Source organism: Pleurodeles waltl, chromosome 4_2 (assembly GCF_031143425.1).
Source record: "Pleurodeles waltl isolate 20211129_DDA chromosome 4_2, aPleWal1.hap1.20221129, whole genome shotgun sequence".
Taxonomy (NCBI): Eukaryota; Metazoa; Chordata; class Amphibia; order Caudata; family Salamandridae; genus Pleurodeles; species Pleurodeles waltl.
Window position 1 is genome coordinate 94,538,408 of NC_090443.1, and position 21,433 is coordinate 94,559,840.

The following is a 21,433-nucleotide window of genomic DNA, read 5'->3' on the forward strand; positions in this document are numbered from 1 at the left end:
AATCAGAATCAAATATTTTAGTGATTACATTATTTTTTCTTCATCAACCCCAACGTTATCTCTTAGCATTTAAATAGTGAACAAACAGTTTTAATAAGGAAATATGAAACGGTTGATTGATTTTTAAGCTTATGGTCAAACTAATCTTATAAGCAGCAGAGTTAGTATTTTTGTACTAATGTAGGTTTCTACAAGTTTTCTGAATTCACTAGGATTGTTGTGGAAAGGAACAGGGAGGTACTACTGCAAATTTTGATTTAATTTGATACATAAACATCTGTTTAAAATAGTCCCTTTATTTTTTGAAGCCAAGTAAGCATTGCGTTACTATTTCCCTCTGCTTGGGGTGATATTGAGTAGCAAAAAGTACCAGTGAGTGTATAAAACATAAAAAATATGACCTCTATTTGATGAGTATTGTCGTAGTTAGACTCTTGCTCCAGGCAAGGCTGCTGGTTTAAGGATGACAGTACCTATGTTTGTAGACGACTATGCCAGTCCTACCACAACTCACAACTGTTGTCCCAACCCTTCCGGCTCACAAGCAGTACCTCACCAAAAACCCAAACAGTAAAAGGTGATTTGTGACAGCCTTTACGCATGGACTCAGGAGTGTGACATCTCAGGGAGTGTTGTGGTTAAACAAAGATTACCCCTTTCTCACATAAACGACATGTCTCCAAACACAGGCAATGAAGAAGATGCAGTAAAGTTTTAATAGGTTTTATTTAGCAAAAATGCATTCTGCAATAAGTTGCTTGGGCTGCAATGATTAGGATAATAAACGGTGCAAGAAACAGAATGGTAAAGACAAAAGTTATTAATACAAATACCCCCACCATCTTGCAATACCATGAAAAGACATGAAATGTGAAATATGTCCTGATACCCTAGCATAATGAGCCTAACTTCTAACCTAAAAGAGACCTAGGTATGTTAAACCTAATCTGCCAATGCCATGTCCATGAGAAGAGCCCCCAACCCTTGTTACCTTGGAATGAGGTCTCTAGCTCAGACTCCGTAGGGACACGAAGACTAGGTCAGCGTCAAGGCGACGTGCAGCAGCAATGGCATCTGGTCGGAATCCCTCTGACTATCTGTTTAAGTGAGGAGTATTTATATAGATCTACTTGGACCCCTGACATAGGTCTGTTCCCAAGCAATAGATAACAAGGCATGCTTGGGACGGTAATTTATATAAATAATTCCCTCGAAAGCGGGCAAGTACCTAAAGTGAACACATACAGTTTATCTATGTCGCTTGATATTGACGCCTTAGCGTGGTGGCACTGATAACGCAAACTAAAACATGAGCCTAAATAAAAATAAGACAGCCATCTTAAAAAATGTAATTAATAAATGTGCTAAAACAGAACAAGCTAGGTAGGGTAAAAGTCACTAGGTGCCGGAGGCACAAGTCTACAAGCCAAAGGCTAAGCTAACTCCTGTAACCCATTAAAACAAACGGATTCACTACAGTTAAGTACTCTTTTTAGGCAGCTTCCTCCAGGGGACTAAATTCAGACTACTTACTTTTACAATTACCATTTTAACGTGGTATTTTTTCATCATTTAGTTCACAATGTGCGGTTGCATTACTTTACGGATAATAAGTAGCAGAAAAACAGAATTCTCTGTTTGGAAAGTGACCCACTTTTTAACAAAAATTAGATAAAAGGTGGAGTATCTAATTACCATATTTTAATGTGAGAAAGAAAGTGTAAACATAATCCAATTTTTTCAGAATGCAGAACAAGGGTAAGTTGTGACTGTTAGAAATGTGGTTATTTTGACACATAACAATACTAAACACAGTAAACAAACTGAAGGTGAAAACAGAGTTCAGAGAATCTTTGCTCAACCCCTTGTAGCTATGACACAAGCAGTAGGTAATTCCAGAGAAGTATGTAAAATAAACAAGACAATTAAATTCCTGAACCAATTTGGCAAAGTAAAAAACAATATAATGCACAAAAAAACCAAGATCATTAAAATAGGTCAAGGGGAACCATGGGTAGTAATTGTTCACACTTTTAAGGCAAAACACACCTAGAAAAAGTAAAGCACCATTGAAAACAACAGTTTGCGGTTGACCAGGACCTAGGCGCGATTTCAGGACAATTGTGAGGGAGCAGAGGTAGTCTTTAAAAGGAAAGTCAACATCTTCCAGAAGAGCAAGGTTCAAGGCTCTGTCGGGTGTGGGTCTCTCGAAGTTGGGTATGTTGTTGTTTAGCTCCTATTAAAGCTGTTGCTTTTGTTACTAAAAGCTTAGAGCAGAACATATTTGTATTTCATAGCTGCCAAGGGTTCTTCGTCGGTCTGATTTTTTGCTTTGCCGTGGTCAAGGTTTTATTATTGAACTTAGTCACTTTTTGGAAGTCAAAATCCCCAGTTGGGAACGCTGGAAGCAGTAGCTGGGCAGGGCTCTACAAGGCAGTTACCCTTACCACAACGTCCCTCTGAACCTGTTATAACATTGCCAGTAGCTCCTCAGGGCAGGCTTCAAGGCACCAGGTCCTCTCCAGCCAGATCCCATTATGGATCCAATCTCCTGCTGTCAGCAAGGCCCTCTTGGATTCAGGAGTTCTTCTCTTTTTTGAGGCCCTGAAACAGCAAACGGAGCCTGCCATGTAACACTTGGGAAGCAGTTTCAGTCCCTATGTGCTTGCAAGAATCAGACGTCCTTGAAAACTTGAGTGCGTCCTCTTCTTCCAGCAGGATTCAGGAGTCTATTTTTTGTTGTTGCTTCGAGTAGAATTTTCCAGGTCTAGGAATGTTATGAGTAGGTGGTTGTTAAGGTGCCAATTTTGTCCTGTGCAATAGTCAGGACTTTTGGCTATCTGGATGATCGTATTTAGTTAGATGTCAGACCTTTATAATTTTGCTAAATTTGTTTTAGAGAAATGGCAATACTTTTGCCAGAAAAGAAATTGCTGCAACACTGCAACACTCTAAAACTTCACCAGAAGAGATGGCCACATTGCCTATACAAACAACAAAGGATGGGCAAGCAGAATGTTATTGTACCCTTGAAGGCAAAAATCCTTGGACTGCCATGATTACGGAAGGGCTGCTTTTGTTTGTCAAAGTTCAACCAATGTGCTACACCATTGTTGACTTGTAAATGAAGCCCTGTTTGGCTTTTTGGCCTTTACCCAAAAAAATGTTTTTTGCATCTCAGCTGCTGTTGTATACACTGTCAGCATGTTCGGTACTGCTACGGTTGTATGCGCTGTCAGCATGTTTCATTTCACTAAGGAAATGATTGGACATTTCGGATAGACATGAATAGTTTGAGGTGACTTCCAGTTGTGTTTTCATTACAGGAGATCCATGTCAGGCCTCTCCAATCCTGTGCTCTAAGTGATTGTGGCATGTTGCCCGTGGGCACAACGCTGAGATTTGTTGGGGTTCTAGGAATCTCCCAAGGTGGTACTTCTTTTTGGGATGCTGTTCCTGTCTCCATGCCCAGGCTATGCCACTGCTTTTAGTTGGTGGCACCCGATTCTTGTAGTGTGTTAGACATTTTTACCTGACCCTCACTGGGGCTCTTTTGTAAATGCACATGAAATGCCATAAATGGGACCCTTCTTTCCCCTGCTATTACTATGCTACCTGGGCATGTAAACACTTGGCTTCATGTGACGTGGGTCCCAACGCTGGAGCCACCCATAAGTTTAAGGAACAATTTTAGCATCTGACCCTATACTGATCCTTTGGATGCCTCCCAGTCTCTGGAATTGATTCTGAGGCGAAATCACAGCCAGGCTTTCAATAGCCATTCTTAAGGAAGGACCCTTTGTACTCTGACTGAAACTATGGACTTGTTAGAGCTGCTCTGCATGTGGCCTGAAAGAGGGAAATATTTGTGTCATGATTTTGCGTTGGTGGCATGACTAAGGGTCTCCCCTGCCCTTTGAAAAGACTAGTCTGCTAACCACACCTATGCATCCTCTGCTTTTTGCTGAAGGCAAGGATCGTCTATATGGGTTACACATAGACTGAGTAACCGTGCCCCACTAATAGTTGCCATGAAGCTGGCGCACTTTGTAATGAATTTGACTTCGTAAAAGTGTGGGGTGAACTTTGAATTTGTTTTGGGCATTAGGAAATACCAATTGTCCACAAGACTGGATAAAATCTCCTCAGCTTACCCAGTGTTCGCCTTTCACACTTGGAGGTCTGCACTTGGATGTAGAATAATCAGGGATCAGAATCATGACTGTGTTTTTTAATTGGAAAGACACCACACCCCTAGTTTGCAAGAGAAATCTGCTGCAGCTGCTGAAAGAACCAGGAGGCGGACTGCCCGAAGGAGAGGCCCTCCTCTGTTTAACTGGCGAGGAAGCAGGTAGTCTTCCAAGACCAGGAGCCTGCAACTCATTCCTAGTTCAACAAGCAAACCTCCGACGAGTGATGCTCCTGCTGCGAGCGACACCTCTGAGCTGCCAGTGTTTGCGAGGCCCGTGAACCTCCACCAGTGACAGTATGAGCCCAGGGGCCCCACCACTGTATCACTCCGAGTCAAAAAAGTATGATCCCTTAAACCAGATAGCGAACTGTGTGATCGTCTCCGTGAAGATTCTGTATTTCGCCGTTAAAAGGGGATGCGCTCTGCTAAATGTATTTATGCTAACCGTGCGTAAACACAGTGACTGACAGTAAATAGGTTATTGCTTTCGAAGATTTGAAATGCTATTACAACTTTTTAACTTCATTGTACATATCTTCCTACCTGTAATTACATTTGAAATATTTTTCTAGAAGAATAACACAGCTTGTACATTTATATTTTAATTTGACTGATACATGCTCCGTTTGATTACCCATACACCCTATAAGAATAAGCCTTGTATGTTCAACATCGCTGTTGTCTTAAGGTCAGTGCCTAAAGAGGAAGTACTTGGAGCTTCAATGCGCGTGCAGCACTACCTGCTGTTTGCGTTTTCACAGACAGCAGCAGTACTTGTTAAAGTTGTTCAACTGCTCCGAGTATCGCAAGCCCATAGCACCGGGCCTGACATAAGCTACGTAGTGGGAAGGAAATGCTGACTTCTGATTGACTGGCGGAGGCAACTGACTTATAATTTAAAAATGTGCTGGCTTCAACGGTTCACGAAATGACACCGTCCCCAAAGAGAACCTCTGTCCCCTAGATCAGAGATTTAAGAGCTTGACAGAGACACCTGTCTGTACAGGTTAGTTATGCTCATCCATGAGTGAGAGTCACTTCGAGTACGCCAAGTAGAGAAATAATTTGTTTTATGTGGCAAGATTTTAGCTGTTTATCTCTTCATGCACCATGTATTGCTCTGAAAGTTTTTTTGTTTTATAACAAAGGGATGTCTACACAGAGATTCATTTTTGATGTTGCTTATGTGCCATGTATTTGCTTTCTCTCTAGTCGGAACATCCCAATCCTGGAATACGGTATCCAGGGACCACACGTGTCGCCTACTTGCCTGACTGCGCAGAGGGTAATAAAGTCCTGGCCCTGTTCAAGAAAGCCTTCGACCAGCGGCTGACGTTCACCATCGGCACCTCCATGACAACGGGACGGCCCAATGTCATCACCTGGAATGACATCCATCACAAGACAAACTGCACCGGAGGGCCACAGCTGTATGTAGGCCTTGTGCTTCCATTTAAGTTCTCTTCATGCCTCTTCTCTCCTCTGTACACTTTTCGCCCCGGCTCTGCTTGCATGTTCATGATGGTGTGTTGTTTTGCGCCACACTGAAACGCAGGTAGGTTTCTGCAGTTTGTCACGCCATCGAGTTAGGTTGTCCAGCACATTGTCAGGCCCAGCTTCCAGTTGTTGGTTCCCCCACCACCACTCTGCTTCCCAGAATACACTTCAGCAGAACGTTCAGCTATTCTGTTTCGAACCCCTTCGTGCCCCTCGTGGGTCCGTGTGAAAGGTCAGGCGTCTTTTGACTCCGTTGTCAGTAGCTCAAGTATGTTATATATACGTTTGCTAATGTTACGCAAGATCTCCTCATAGAAGGTCTCCATTTAGTGAGGATCTTAATGAAACTGCATGTTGAAGACTTTGTCGTCGAACCTTCATTCCCCAAGCGAAGGCCAAATTATTTTTCCAGCACTCCAACAGATAAGGAATTAAAATATTTTAATGTAATAAATATCTTCTGTTATCTCAGATTCTTGCTTCCGAACCCAGTGAAAGAAAAAATAATTTGGGAAAATGGTAGTCCCTTTTTTGGGCCTTGTGGCCTTTTGGGTCAGATCATCTCGATTTATAGTATAACTCCTCTTATAGTTGACGGCCAAAAAAAAGTTCGATTTTATTTTATGCATGTTTTTTTCTGGACTCAGTACAATATGCAAGAGCAACGCACAGCATGTCAGCCTCTTGCTGAAAAACTGTTTTTGTAGTAAATAATTTTTTTCTTCTGAACCTATAAACCTCTGCTTCTTCTATAAGATTAGTCTTGAGAACAACTAATGCAGTGTGCCTCTTAGCCTGTTATTCCCATTCCTTGTCGAAAATGTCTAACTTAGTGACAACAATCTTACATGACCTTATGAGCAGAATGTTTCCCATTGGACTTGTCCTCGTGGGTCTTGGTACAGCCAAAAGGGTTGTGCAGCAGCACAAGTTGTTTGTAAAGCCATTAAAAACCACTTTCTTCCGGATAAAATAGTCGTGGAAGTGCAGCCTTTTTTAACTAAGTCTTGTCTCATTGATATGAAAAGCATGGTATAAATACCAGTACAAGTCAGTGATAGAAAATTACTTTGGGATTGTAACCGGCTATTTGTAGATTTTACTGAAACAGTGATAAAGCATTATTTTAAGGTGAGCAATGCTCCGTATCAACGTCTGCTACAATAAACAGCAGCTACTTCTGCTTTATCTGGAGGAGTGCCAACTTGTGGATATATGTCATGCACTGACCTGACCAGCTCTCCACCCACTTATTGAGTATTACTGCCTAGATTCCAGTGGAAGGCATGGATCGAATTTTGCAAGTATTGAAAATATTCTTGTATAGAAATCTGGAGTGATCATTCAGGCCCTTCTCCTTCCAAGAACATGCACCCACGTCTTGTTCTTTCCTTCGTAAAACATAAAAATGTATTTTTTTTCTTTTTGGAGGGCCTAGCAGCTGCAGTTAGTTACCAGTCTCTTCCTTTCTTTTAATGCTCTTTCTCATATTTTGTAAAAATTAATTTACCACTCCAAGATTGACATTTACCAAATTGTAATGGTAAATTCAAAAAAGAAAAATAGCTGCAGTATCTTGATGCTTATATGCGCATGTAAATGTTACCATGCAGTGGCAGATCACCCCATTTGCTTTGGCCAGTGCTGGTCCGCATTGACAAACAAACCATTTTTTTTTCTTTTTACCAGTGCGCAGCGGCATTAGCAAAAAGCATTGGCAACGCCAAAAGGTTGGGTAATGCCATTGAAAGGCAAAATGGGATTAACGTCAGGTATACCCAGAATACTACTGAGGTCATTTTATAGGCAAGTAGAACAGAGAGGCAACTGCAAGCAGAAATAAATCTTCCATCTCCTTATCATTTCTAAAGTCTGTTTCCGTGTTATATTCTGAAACCTTGTATCATTCTAGAGCTCATACTGTATCTGAATGTCAGACTAATTGTAGCAACACATTGTGCCTGTGTTTGCATTGGCATGCTTTCAAGGAGTGGTTCTTAACCTTTTGACTTCTGTGGACCTCCCACTTAATTATTACTGGAACACGGGGAGGCCGACTGCATTATTGTGGAATCCAGGGACATCCCCTCCCTGTAGGTCATTACTGAAAGCCGATGACCCGGGCCTAAGCATTTCTGAAGATTTGAACTGCAAAATGATATACAAAATACAGAAGCAATTTTTCATCAAACACATACACAGACGATGAATTATTATATTTAAATAACCATAATATTAAAAATAAACCAACATTTTAATTTTAAGGTCTTAGGTTTTCTAAATCTAATTGAGACCACTCATCCTCCACATTATATTCTTTTTGATGCACTGGCACAGATCTCGCAAATCAATCTGAGGATACTAACTTAAGTTTTAGCCCCCAATTTCACTTTCCTTTCAAGTTACAGAAAGTTTTCAGATTTTTTTTTAATTGTACCCTTTGCTTATTTACTTATATAGACCTTACTAATCTGTTAGTATTTTTTAAATAGTCTCAGACTTCCTGAGAAGGCTTTGTAGACCCCCAGGGGTCCCTTGACCACAAGCTAGGAATCACTGCTGCAGAGTGTTAAGTGTGGATGTCGTGAGAATGTAATGATGCATGCACATGCCCTACAATCCAGTTACACACCTCATCGGTTATGGTACATACATCGATCACATGTAGAGTTCTGGTTGCCACACCGCTCATAAGTGGAAAAGTGACCTTTACTTTACTTTACCTGACTTCGATTCACACACAAGCACACAAACACAGTGTAAATGCCACAGAAATCAGTTTCAGTTCATGTATTTGAAATACAGTGATTGTTTCCTTAAAACCACCATTGCATCAGTACCATTCTGACAAAAAGTGTAGTGTGCATTGACCTTGCAAAACCGGTTTTCTTTTCATTTAAGAAGGGTGAAGAAAACATGTGAAAATGATAGCAGGTAAAAATAGGTTGGGAAATTCCGAGAATGAAACATTGTTGGTCGTCACAGCCAAAGCCCTCAGACACAGAAATAGTCATTTTACGTTTTTTGACAATTCCCTCAGTTCGATACACTTCTTGTATGATCTTAACAGCACTTTGATGTAGCTCTGATTGCATTGGGTGGGTGTCTTCCTTTCTACAGGCTGGAAGTGCATTACTTTAGACCAGTGGGTCCTTCAGATTATAGAAAGGGGTACACCCTACCCTTTCTCCAGGCTCCAATCCCCCCCCCCCCCCCAACTCTCCCTTGCTGTCCGCCCTTCCGCAAGACCATCTTTCCACCGCAAGCAAGAAGTGGCAGTACTCCTCCTGAAAGGAGATATGGAGTTAGTTCCGGAGCAGGAAATGAGATAAGTATGTTACTTCAGATTTTTCCTTGCTCCCTAGAAGGACTGTGGTTTACATCAGATCTTGGACCTCAGGGACTTGAATTTCTTCATCAGGAGGAGAAGTTCTAAAAGCTGACCTTAGCTCTTGTAGGTGTTGGAAGGTAGAGACTGTATGGTGTCACTAGACTTGCTGACTGCATATTTACACATTCCAGTCCTACAGTCCCATCGGAAGTAATTGTGTTTCGTGGAGGGTTCTACACATTACCAGTTGGCGACACCACCACAAGCACCGCAAGTCTTCACCAATGTGATTGCGGTGGTAACAGCCCATCTCAGAAAGTCAGGTATCCTTACCTTCCTGTGCCTAGACAACTGGCTGATCTAGGCTGAATAGCCGAGCGTATCACCTACAGTCGATGGTCTTGCTACTGTTTATCTTGGGCTTTTTCATTCAACAGGAACAGATCTCACCCGGTGCCCTGCTAGTGCCTCCAATTCATACGATCTTAACACCACCCTCCTCCACTGCATCCTTCCCACTCAGGAGAATTTCAAACATGGATGATATGGTCACAACCTTTCTGGAGGGTGCCTGCTAGGTACGCTGGTTTCCTGCATTTTCTTGGTCACCCTTGTATGTTCGCATATGAGGGCTCTGCAGTGGGGCCTCTGCAGGCAGAGCTTCCAGATCAGGGGAGACTTGTCAGATTCCATCATAATCTCCCTAAACGCTACAGCAGATGTGGTTTGGTGGGGCAGTGAGGCAAACCTGCACTGTGGAATGACCTTCAGTCCCTTTCCCGCCAAGGCCTAGGGTGGGGGTGGGGGCTATCTAGAAGGCATGGTGATCATAAGCCTTTGGTCTCCAAAGGAGCATGTACTTCAGATCAGCCTGCTGGAACTGCAGGCTATTCAGCTGTCTCTCAAGGCCTCCCTCTCCTCCAAAACATGGGGAAATACTGAGGTGCTATGGAAAAAGGGCAAATTTGGCCAGATTTAACAGACCCACCTCCAAACAATAGGTAAAAGGAGAGAGATGGGGGCACTGAAAGATTAAGGGAAGGGGTCTAATATCCTGGTGAAAGCTTTGTGACCCTGGTGGGCAAGGAAGGGGCCAGAACATGTTGATAGAAGCAAGGGGGGGGGGGGGCATGGCACTCATTTTCCATAGTTCACCCTAAAAATATGAGTTTTAACCCTGCCAACGTAGGCCCAAAATAAAGTTAAGGTATGTACCCCCTTAGACAGTTTTACCTAAGGCTGAAGTGGATCCCTTTAAAAGTCAGGGTAACAACCCTTACCAACTTACTTTATCCTTCACTCTGAGTGTTGGTCTGCACCAGAGTATCGTAGCACGCCCTATGAGGAAGAATGCCACTTTTCAGTGGGTGAGGGCAATTTTAACAACCCACTTGTGATCCCTGACTAAACTATAGAAAGGACCACTTCTGGCATTGCCTCTTTGCCTTTTTGCATGTGCGGTTTGAAAGTCGAGAGGGAGGACAAGGGAGCAGTGATACTTCTCACCCCTACTTTGGTGTGAGGATGAAGTTATTCTGGCAGCTGACGTCCCCACACAATTAGACCGGTCTCCCTTTCGTATTTGTTAATAAGTATTGCAGCCCTCTTTATCTGCAGCCCAAGTTTCCTGAAAGCAGCAAAGTTCATGTGAGCCTGCATGATCTTTCCCAGTTGTGTTACCGAAATGTTGTTTGAGCCCTGCAATCAGTAGTGGCTCAAGGGCCGTTGAAGGGGCGGGGAGACGGGAGGAAATAAACATTAAATTTAATTTAAATAAATAAATGAATAAAAAAACACTTACCTCCTCTGCCGCTCCTCTGTCCCTCAACGCTCTTCTGCCTCTGCAGGCACAGGCTCCCAGCCTGCCCTGCGCCAATTCTGACGCTACCCAAAGCAGCTTCAGGATTGGCTGGGAGCGCGCAGCCAGGGCGCTCCCAGGCAGACTGGGAGCTTGTGCAGGCTCTCTCCCACCCAGCTGAATAGAGCCTACAGCACATGTGTGTTTGGCCGGCACGAAACGGCCAGCCAAACACACATGCGCTGTGAAGGTGAAGTGATCTCAGTGCACGTCACCCCGTGTCCCCGCCCGATTTAAAGAAAACAGTAATAAACATAGTTTATTATCGTTTTCTTTAAAAGGTTTTGCAGCTGCCGCTGCTGGTGGGGAGACAACGCTCCTCTGCCCAAACGGAGGAGCCACCCCTGCCTGCAATATTCCAAAATAACTGTTGATTTACAGGTACTAAAGAGAAGGGGCACTTACCTTAAAAATAAATAAAAAAAACAGTGTAGTGTCACTGCCCTGAAACTGCAGAGGTGGAAATCCCTTAGGTATCCAGTGGTGATATTATCTTATTGCCACCACAGGTTTTGGGGCGTGAGCATGCTATAAGTCCCCTATGTGTCTTAGTCTATTCAAATGACACTTCACAATATTGCCTCGGGATGCTAACTTTAAATGGTATAGGTTCGTGTGCAGTAAACTGTTTATTTGCTAGCAGGCCCTTTGCCAAGGTGTTATACCAGTGATCATCCTAGCTCCCCACCTAGACATTCCTCTGTTATGATGATGATTTATATTATTTTCTGTTAAATTATTATTTACATTTGTTACCCCAGGGGTTACCTGATGAACAACGAGCACATCTTTAGTTTCCCTCAACGCTCATGTTAATTGCAAATGATGAGATGCGTTTCTACAATGTCAGACTTGGAGAGCTGACATAATATAAAGGAGATTTGACCATCCCAGTTTAAGCCATTTTAAGCCACCAAAGTCCGAGTTCATTTGTAATGTTAATACTTAGCATTTGTATTGTACAGAACCCGACATGCAAATGAGCTTCGACTCCAAATAACTACACCTGATGTCCTAAAGTGAACATGATGGAAAAAATGTAAGCAAGAGAAAGGATGCCTGTTGTAAGTTAATCTATATACTTCTCTTGGCTCTAATTTCAGGTTTGGATACCCCGATCCCACGTACTTGACACGGGTGCAAGAGGAGCTCCGAGCCAAGGGCATAAGTGAGGATTGAACCCTCACCAAGCAATACTTAATACTTGCTCCCTGACGACGCAGGAAGTTGGATTCATCATTTATGGTGCAATTTGCCAGCTTCGGTCCAAAATTTAATCAGTTCCCATTAATATTTTTTGCCCTTTTCGTATGTGTGGCTGCATTCAGTGGAAAACAAAACAAAGGATAATTTTGCGTGTAGGCTTGCAGGCTTCAGCCATCATAGACAGACCATTTATGTGCCCATATGGAAAGAGTGCAAATGCAAAATGCAAATCCTTTATCTGGTCTCATGCCCTTTTGCTCTTCTCCAGCGACGATCCACCAGCAAACTTGCCTCACCTGCCAAATTGAATGCACGACAAACATTTCAATGAAATTTTACTATATTTCCTTTTTTTAAATTTAAAGAAACGGTAATCCCTCGATTGGAGGACATCCGGTTTTGAGTCTTTTAGACACCTACCATCAGTTGTTCGTCTCACAAGATGCTATTAAGAAGTTTGGTGTGGAGCAGAATCGTTTTTGACAGGTGTCTTAATTTCTCTCAATCTAGAGACAGAGAGATGATTCCTTACCGTTGCACTTTTTGCACAAACCAGAGTTTAGCATTTTAGTCCACAGTCCTGATATTGGTGAATATTTTATTTTTCGTCCAGAAGTCACTCGAAAATACTTCTATTCATTGTTAGGTTGAAAACAAATAGCATAGCCTGTAAAATGTACTTTTGTAATAACTACTGATTGCCGATTTGGTATGGAAAATAATTCATAGATTGGAGCAAGCGAAATGAGAAAAAAGAAAGTACATTTCTCAGTGCATGTTTACAATGAGATAGGTTTGAATCCTTTGTTACCAGACTTCTGGGAATCTTTTTTGTAAGGGCAACACATAATAAATTTACTCTCTGATTGGCTATACAAAGAACTTAGCATGGTAAGCAAAATCAATGTAAAAAAAATTAAAACACATTAGGTTGGTTTTGGGAAGTTTACTCCAAATAATGGGATACATTAAAAAAGATGTAAGTAATTCTATGATTATTTTTAAAGAACACTTTTTACCTTTACAGTTTTATTTTTTTGGGGAGCGAGTGGTAGAAGGTTAAGACAGATATCGGCAAGCATCATGAAGCGAAAAGGTGTAGTGTATTCACCTTAAAAGTCACAGAACCTCTTACTAATCAGATGTTTATTTTTAATTTTAAACTAGACATGTTTGCATGTGGAACAAAAGACCCAGAAGAATTTAGAGGTGCATTTGCTCTACCCTTTGTTGCAACATGACACTTTAGAAGGAAATTTGGATTTAAAAAAAACACTGAAATTCCTATTAGTTGAAGGGTTATAGTTGTTTTTTCCGCCAGTGTTTTCCTCCTGCTAGTCTTTTTTAAGTTTATAATGATCCTAACCATGTCTCTTCTGTCATACCACTCACAGTAGAGCAGAACTCCACTGCAAAGATCTCTGCTTGAACCATGTAATTTCTCATCCAGACCTGTTTTTTTCCTTTACAACCCAATACCGGTAGATTTGTTTTCCCGTTTTAAATGCAAGGCTCCAAAGTGCATTGTGTAAACTACTCAGTTGTCACATGGGATAACTTAAGAGTTCTGTTACTGTCCACTTGCAGGCCAGGTTCTGAACATTCCTATGTAACCTACTTTATTGTTGCCAGACCTCACAACTTGATACATGAGCTCAATGCGAGTTAATAGCCTTATCAAGAAGTACATGATAATGTTTCCTTTCCTCCTTCTTGCTTACCGAGATTCCTTAAAGATGTGGATCCCTTTTCGCATCAGAAACCTGCATTTCTGAGCCGGCGTGCACAACCATGTGACATAGCATGCTCATCTCCCTTCCACTGTGATCATTTATTTGACCACTGTCACTCCTTTGGTCATCCTGCAGTAATCCAAAATGGCAATATCAGTCTTAAGCCACATCAAAGTGACTTTCGGAAAGTCTCTGTGCTTGTTGTGACTTAGTGTACTTAGCTTTGTGGGAAAACACGTAATAAGCATGGACCCTGTAATTTAGACTTTCACAAAACGAAGAAAGGTATTTAACCTAAAAAAAAAGAGAGAAAGGGTGCAAAGTAGATTGATAATCATTGTGCGTCTTAAACCTAAATAAAATAACTTTGAGTGTCTTGTGGCAACTGAAGTCATAGTGCTATGGACTTCCCATTGGCAGGCAACTTGACATCTTTCTTAATGTTTGTTGTTCTTTCACTATTCCATACCAGTACTTCTGGAACCATTTTCAGTTTTTTCTAACTCATATGTGCAGGCATAGATTATACTCCCCACGTCCTTTTATTTATGGCTTACTCCATGCACTTTATATCTTGACAATTGTTCACAAGGAGCGAGAATCTTTGTTTTTTCTTTTTTTGTGTGCAAATTTCGAAAAGTTTAATGTCATATTAAAGAGGAAATGCTGCACCTCGAAAGGTAGTTGGGTGTTTTGAGCCATTTTCACAGCTTTTCTGGTGAAGACAACACAATTGCAACTGCATTGGTGGTTTGGTTCCGTCAACATCTTAATCCTCACCAGAACTGGAACCACAGTAACTAGTGGATAAGAAATTGACTTGCTCCTCACCTCAACTTGATTGTTTTTTCTTGTTGCCTGTTTCATAGAAGGGGCAATAGCTGTCATTGGATACTTTGGCATTGAAAAGGTTTGACCCCGATTTATGAAAAGGACAGGTACAGTCGAGCTCTCAGTTCTGGCAGTGTGTTTTGTTATTTTAGTTTTTGATGGGACAATGTTGTTTCTTCTTTGGTGGACTGCAAGGGACTTTTAAAGACACTATGGAGAGTGTGAGAGAGACCACCTGCACTTATTTTTGTGTTTGTTTTGTTTTTGAATACTTATTAGGGCTACAATAAATGTGTTAGTTCGTTTCCAGTATTAAAACTTTCTGAGATGTGTGAGGTGAGTCCATTTGTGAAAATGATTGTGAAATATTGCCATGTGCTCTTGTTAGCTGTAAAACTAACTGAATTACCTGTTCAGATTTTAATAACCAAATGCGCTTCGTGTGAACTTGACCAGAATGTTGGAGGGAGTACCTACCTGAGACACTTACAAAGCAGTTCCACCCATTTTTTAGATGGATGCCTCGTTTCCTTCTGAACTTCCCCAGGACCTTTGTGCCCTGTTGCTCTAAAGGGATAGATAATACATTTGTCTTTGGAACACTGCTTACAGAACTGAGGGCTGATATTGTCAAACAGGGGACACTTCCAAGTCAGAGGCGAGACTTTTTGTTTGCCATAGTTCTTTGTTAATTTTCTTAAGTCGGAGGCGAGACTTCCTGTTACGATATATACCTATAGATTTGCACTGAATCTTGGAATAGCATCTGATTAAAGAAGTACGCAGATTCCATCTAAAACTGCCTAGACACAACATAGCAGGAAATTCTGCCTCAAACCATAAAGTATTGGCTACATGACAACTGCAGCCTACAGATGTTTTTTTCCAAGATGCTTAGCTTCTCCTCTTGTTAAAGGCCATAAAGTAGGAGAGGGGATAAAGAGATTTAATTTAAAATCATTTTTACTGCATCTCATCAAAATTCAGGCCCCTGATTTTTTTCCATGATAGAGTGCCTCCTTAAATACAATCTGGGCACATCGAATAGGAAACCAGTAGTGACCTTCGAAATCTGGGTTTTATACCTAATCTGAAATGTATGTGTGCAGTTTTCGTACATGTAGTGCTGTACAGGCAAGGCAAAAAGACGTACGAACCGTTTCTGAAAGACCTTAATTAGGCGGTATAAATAGTGCTGCAAGGTCTTGAAATACAAGATTTGGAGTACAGAAGCTGGATCCGTGCAGTGTCTAAAATGTGGACCACTAAGGAGGCCCCATGTCAGACTTATTAGAGCTCATGTTGTATTGACCCCGTGAAAGAACGAAAGAAAAAGGCCAGTTAGTATTCACATCTGCTGACTTCTCACACTTCAACCAGCCAGCACAGTTAGTCAATTGGGATTTTGCATTTTAGATGTGAAATTGTGTAACTAGTTTGAGATGGATGCTTATAAGAGGGGGTGTAGATGCGTTCGAGCTAGATACCAGGCATTCCAAGCATCTGTAAATATTGCGGTACAAATGTATGCCTCCGAAATCCTGGGTCTGTTTATGGGGGCGGGTTTTGGGAACAGTTAATAATTGCAATGCTGCAGGGGTGTCATGTGTACTGAAATAATCCTCATTCCTTCTTGGCTGGGAGGCACTGAACTTTGCCAGGGCATGTGGTTATAACATCCTGCGTGCACACCCTCTCAAATAATATTACTTGCATCATTTTGCCGATTTTTATTGTTTTTTTAATTTGTACAATAATTTTGAGTTTTATTTTGCTGCTTGTATGAATTACCCTTACCATGGCTCAGCATTTTTCAGTTTTATTTTTTTACTCTTAATTTTGTGTGTTAAAAACTCTATTTTATTGACATAGCCATGTAGAATGTAATACAATATAATAATGACAAATAAATAAATACAAAAGTCATTGTGAAGCCTGTTCTTTGGTGCCTGGTGTATGATGTTTCTAGCCTAAGTGGGCGAAACGTGACTGTGCAAGTACAAATGATCGGGGTCAGTCCTAAAAAATACTGCTAATTGGTCTCAGATTGGTTCTTTCCTCCCAATGGAATCGTTAGCCTTTTTTTGTTCCTGACTGATTGTTTTTCCCACAGGAAAATGGTGCTGTTTATTAAATGATTGGTTGGTTTTCCACATGAAGCTCCTCTTCGTTATTTTTTAATTTATTGGATTGTTCTTTCCTAGGAAATAGCTCTGTGGGAACAACTGGTCTGTTTACTTTCAGAACCGAGGAGGAAAGCGAATTGTGGATACTGCAAGTTTATTTCTTGAATGTGACAGCAAAAGCTTACAGTGCAGGCCACGACAGAGCCACTGCCTTTTCAGGGATTCTTTCCTCCCTGACCTGCCCTCGCACAGCCGTTCTCCCCATCTCATAACTCCAGCTCAAAAGTGTACTATTCATCAGCGGATTACTTGCTTCTTCCATAGGAACATTTTTTGTTCTTTATTTTCCGGATGGTAGGTTCTTCCCGGTCGAGAAACAGTTTTTTGTTCAGCGATTGTGTTTATTTCACAGGAAAACGTGTGTTCTTAACTTAATTATTGGTTTGTTCTTCGACAGAAAGGTGTGTACTCTTCATTCTTTGATTGGCCTGCTCACCTACTCTATGCTGCGTACACTTCATGGTGATTGGTTCGTTGTTAAACCGAAAGGCAATTTAGGGCCAGATTACCATTCTCCTTAGCAAACTAGAGATGTCTTATTTGGACACTAACTAGTTTGTCAACAGGAATGTGATTTGCGGTTCGATCTGTGTACTAATGGCACATGGCATTTCTTCTCTTCAGTACGGGTCACAAAGCGACCTGCCTAATGAATATCAGTTAGACAGGTCCTAATTTTCAACCCCTTGTTTGGCTACACGTGCAGGAAAAAAGGCATGCAAGGGATAGCAAACGTGCGGCTTTCTATTTTAATTCCCACACTGGAAACGCTTTTTTTTTTTTTTTTTTTTTTTTTTTTTTTAATCCAGCCGTTGCCCATTACAGCAACAGGTGCTATTTAGTTTCCCATTTGTAAGATATTCGGACAATTAGGCAGCGTTCATATGAATCATTTCATGCTTTCCCTGAGGTCACCGACATGATTTCCAAAGCTGAAGCTGTTTCCTGGGAACTGCTTCTCACTTGCAAATTAGGTATCACCCCAGTTTAGGTGCCAGTAGCTGATCAGAGGTTTGAAACTGCACTTCCGTTCACAAGCCATTGAAACAAACCTTTCTGACTTGTAAATAGCACAGACACCCTCTATTTCATGCCTTCCCCTATTTGCAATGTAAAAAAAATCACAAAAGCCGTATTGGTATTGACACCAGGCATGTGAGGACATTCTGAGGAATATCTTTAGCAGAGAAGGCATTCCTAATCCTTTGCTCATTTACGTATATGTTCTGCTTGTCTCAGGAGAAATAGAAGAATTTCTGAGAAAGATAAGAATAAAAAGTGCGCCCTTTACCATTTTGAGACAGGTGGGATGGTCGAGGGGTTCAGTAGGGTCTTCAAACTATCCAGGCAGCATGGAGTAATAAAAGATGTTGGAGAGAAGAAATGTTTATTGAAGTTGAAGCTTAGAGACTAGTACCAACATGCCACAATGGGGGAAAAAAACATTTGTTTTGAGGGAACAAAAACAGACTCTAGTCTGTCCCACTTGGGAAAATACGTAGGGAAAGCATGAAGGAGCTGGATAGAAATGGAAAGAGTCTAGGAAGTTTTTGTGGGTACAGTCTTGGTTCCAAGTTTGCAACATCTTTAAGGGTGGTGAGGTTGTTTACCAATGTGGTCAAAACTGAGGAACTCAGGGTCTGGAATCAAAACAGAGTGGTAGTGTTGAGAAAATGAGACAAAGACAAAGATTTTGGGTGAGAGGGCCTCTCATCCTAGAGTAGTCGATGAGGGAATTTATCTGGGAGACAGCTGAAGAGGCACCAAGAGGGCATGCCTAGATTAGAAGAAGAGAGAGGTTGGTTAGGAAACCAATATACCTGAAAGAATATGGGAACTAATATTGAAGGTACTTTCCATGAGTTGTGTTACAACTCTTCTCCATGTCATGCGCCCCTCAATTATTACTATTCTTGAAATATAATGTACTGTTCTTCACTTTAGCAGTGATCCTTGCAGGGTGGGTTGTGCCTCATCATGTCTTTAAAGTATGTATATATATATATATTTTTTTTTCTCTGATTTAAAAGTGGAAGGTGTGTGGTAACGTTCGATGATGATGATGCCTTCATTATGTGGAATGGCACTCAGATGCAGGTTCTGAACTGGGAAATTTGAATGGAAGGGCAAAGACGGTGAGGTAGCGGATACTGGCTGAGGCTCGGTGTGCTGAATTAACTTGTGTTTACCAGTGCAGGCTACAGTTTGTCATTCAGGAAATTCACAAGTTCAACAAAACTCTTGCAGTCTTTGGTCTTAACAGATTTGTAACGCATTACTCTTACTTTCCAGTCCTCTCTGTATATCATTGCTTTCCTTCCACCAAATATCAAAGCTACCTAAAAACACCTACTGATTATTGACTCTCCCGCCACCACCTAAAGCAAATATTCCTGAAACAGAATGCAATAGAAAAGGATCATACTCAAAGCTGTCTTTAGCGGCATGGAAGGCATGTCGAACAATCTACAGCAAAGCAGCTTTTTAGCCACAAAAGACTGTGAGATTGTGAAGTATCAGTACACCATACAGTCAATCTAGTCACCCTAAACCCCAAAACACCAAAGAGTTCGGATCCCTAACGTCCATTAGTGATGTTGACAACCTAGTCACCAACCCCAGTGAAGGCCTTACTCAGCTACATCCTCTCTATGAAATCCTGAAACATTTCACAAGTCTACTTTATCTCCTTTAATGCTGCTGTCATAAAACCACGTTTGGTAGGAATAGTCCCGGGCTCTGTAAATCAAGCTTGTATATTTGACTGCTTATAACGTTCACCTTGAACTCTGTAGGGAAGAACAGTTTCACACCCATCATATCCTATTGCAACGACCATCCTGATGGAGGTGGTACTCTGTGTCATACCCACTTTAATTCTTTCCATGTGCCCCACTCTTGGCCTTTGCCATTGAAATATAATGAATGGAGCCTTTCTGTGGATTTAGGACAACGTTCTAAAAGTTGCAGAAGAAGGTGTCACTTCTCCAGTGATCTTATTCAAAGCAAGTATCCCCTTTGCAATCGCGAACCTCAGCATCCTCTTCCTAATACTGCCCGAGGTTAAGAAGCAAATCAAAGGCAATCCTATTCTCTGTAATACCTGGTCTCTTCTTCTCTCCTACCCATCCCACTTATGCCTGCCATCTTTTCCCCCTGGTCTCTCTCTCCTTGCCCTTTTAGTCTCTCCCTCGCCTTCTCTCTCCCTCCACCTTCTTTCCCATCTCCCTCTCTTTCCTTCTTTCTCTCCCTAGTCTTCTCTTCCGTTCCCCTTCACCCTCTTTTTCTCCCCATCTTTGCCTATCTTTTTCTCTCTGCTTCTCTTCTTGGCCCTAACCCTTTTCTATAGATGCTTTATTATCCAGCTTCAGAGAATGGGGTAAGCAGACTTGGGATAAACATATAAAACAAGGCCTCTTCTGACACATCCTGACACTCCTTAGTCTCAGTGAGTTTATAATTCAGTTCCTATAACTCAACCTCTTTATAAAACACCATAAGATCGTTTTTTAGATTACATTCGTAGTTCCTCTTACTTCTGTTAATGCAAAATCCGCCCCTTCCAGGAATGCATCCTGTTAGCACATCAAGTAGAAGTGTTCTGGGAATGTGGAATCCCAAGGGATTTCTGAGGCTGGGAGAGCATGGACTAAAACAATGGAAAATGCTTTAGGTGAACGGTAGCCATCCAAGAAATGTATTTGCATTTTGCCATGAATTGAAGTACAAAACAAGCTTTTGCTTATGTTCGTTGCTTTTTACTGTTATTTTAGGACTGGCTTCGTCCTACACATACTTTTGCAAAATGAACTTTTGTGATTGTAAAATATAGAAAAAAATTGAAATCCAGTAGAATGCAAAACCAGTCGACCAATTTCTAATACACCTCTGTAAGTAAACATTTTCTTAAAATAAAAAAACCCGCTACAATCCATCCATGAAAACAAGAATTTCTGAGGTGAACGACATTCTTGGCGAAAAGCAGTCTTTGTTTTGTGCTAATACAGGTCGCTCTCGTTAATGTGCAATAATGTATTTATGACAGTTTGAAAAAAGAAACTCACCCGTGCTATGTTGGATGTGTCAGCTACTTTGGGTGCCTGACTGGAATCAGGGAGGCAGCCGTGGTGTGAAAGCTTGCAGATAAGGATTCTTGCACCTTCTGGACTGGCAGCCATTCGAAGATTTACATGGGAGCATTTTCATCATGGTTTCCGGTTGCTTGTGAGGTTCTGTTGACAGTACCTAATTCTAGCCACTGTATCAGCAGCTCGCATCCTTACAATATAAAATCATCAATGAGCTGTGGCTCTCGAGTAGTGTATCGTGCACGAAGGACCTCCATAACTGGTGCTGTAGCAACTAATGGCCTCATTTACAGTTCAGCGGCCAGGGTACTGACACAAACGTGTGGATTACTCTGTCTGCAAAACCGATGGTATGCCGGCTTTATTTTGGGTCGGATGGACCATTTTGTTTCTACTGAACTTACCTTCTCTGGCTCTGCCAGTGAACACCTTACACTGACTGCCCAACTGACTTGTCGATGTTGGTGCAAGTAGCTCTGACCTAGTTAGGGCAAATGTTCGGATGTGCTCT

General features: G+C 41.5%; 1 protein-coding gene across 19 annotated transcripts in view; it reads left to right on the forward strand.

The window, feature by feature from the left end:
- The window catches only part of DTX3 (deltex E3 ubiquitin ligase 3), a 222,425-nt gene extending 205,851 nt beyond the window's left edge, over positions 1 to 16,574 (forward strand). For all 19 annotated transcript variants that reach the window (XM_069230827.1, XM_069230826.1, XM_069230832.1 and 16 more), the window contains 2 exons: positions 5,405 to 5,622; positions 11,982 to 16,574. In XM_069230827.1, coding sequence (XP_069086928.1) covers positions 5,405 to 5,622; positions 11,982 to 12,057 — 294 coding nt within the window. In that variant the 3' untranslated portion in view covers positions 12,058 to 16,574. The remainder of the gene's footprint in view (positions 1 to 5,404; positions 5,623 to 11,981) is intronic.
- The last annotated feature ends 4,859 nt before the right edge of the window (positions 16,575 to 21,433 follow it).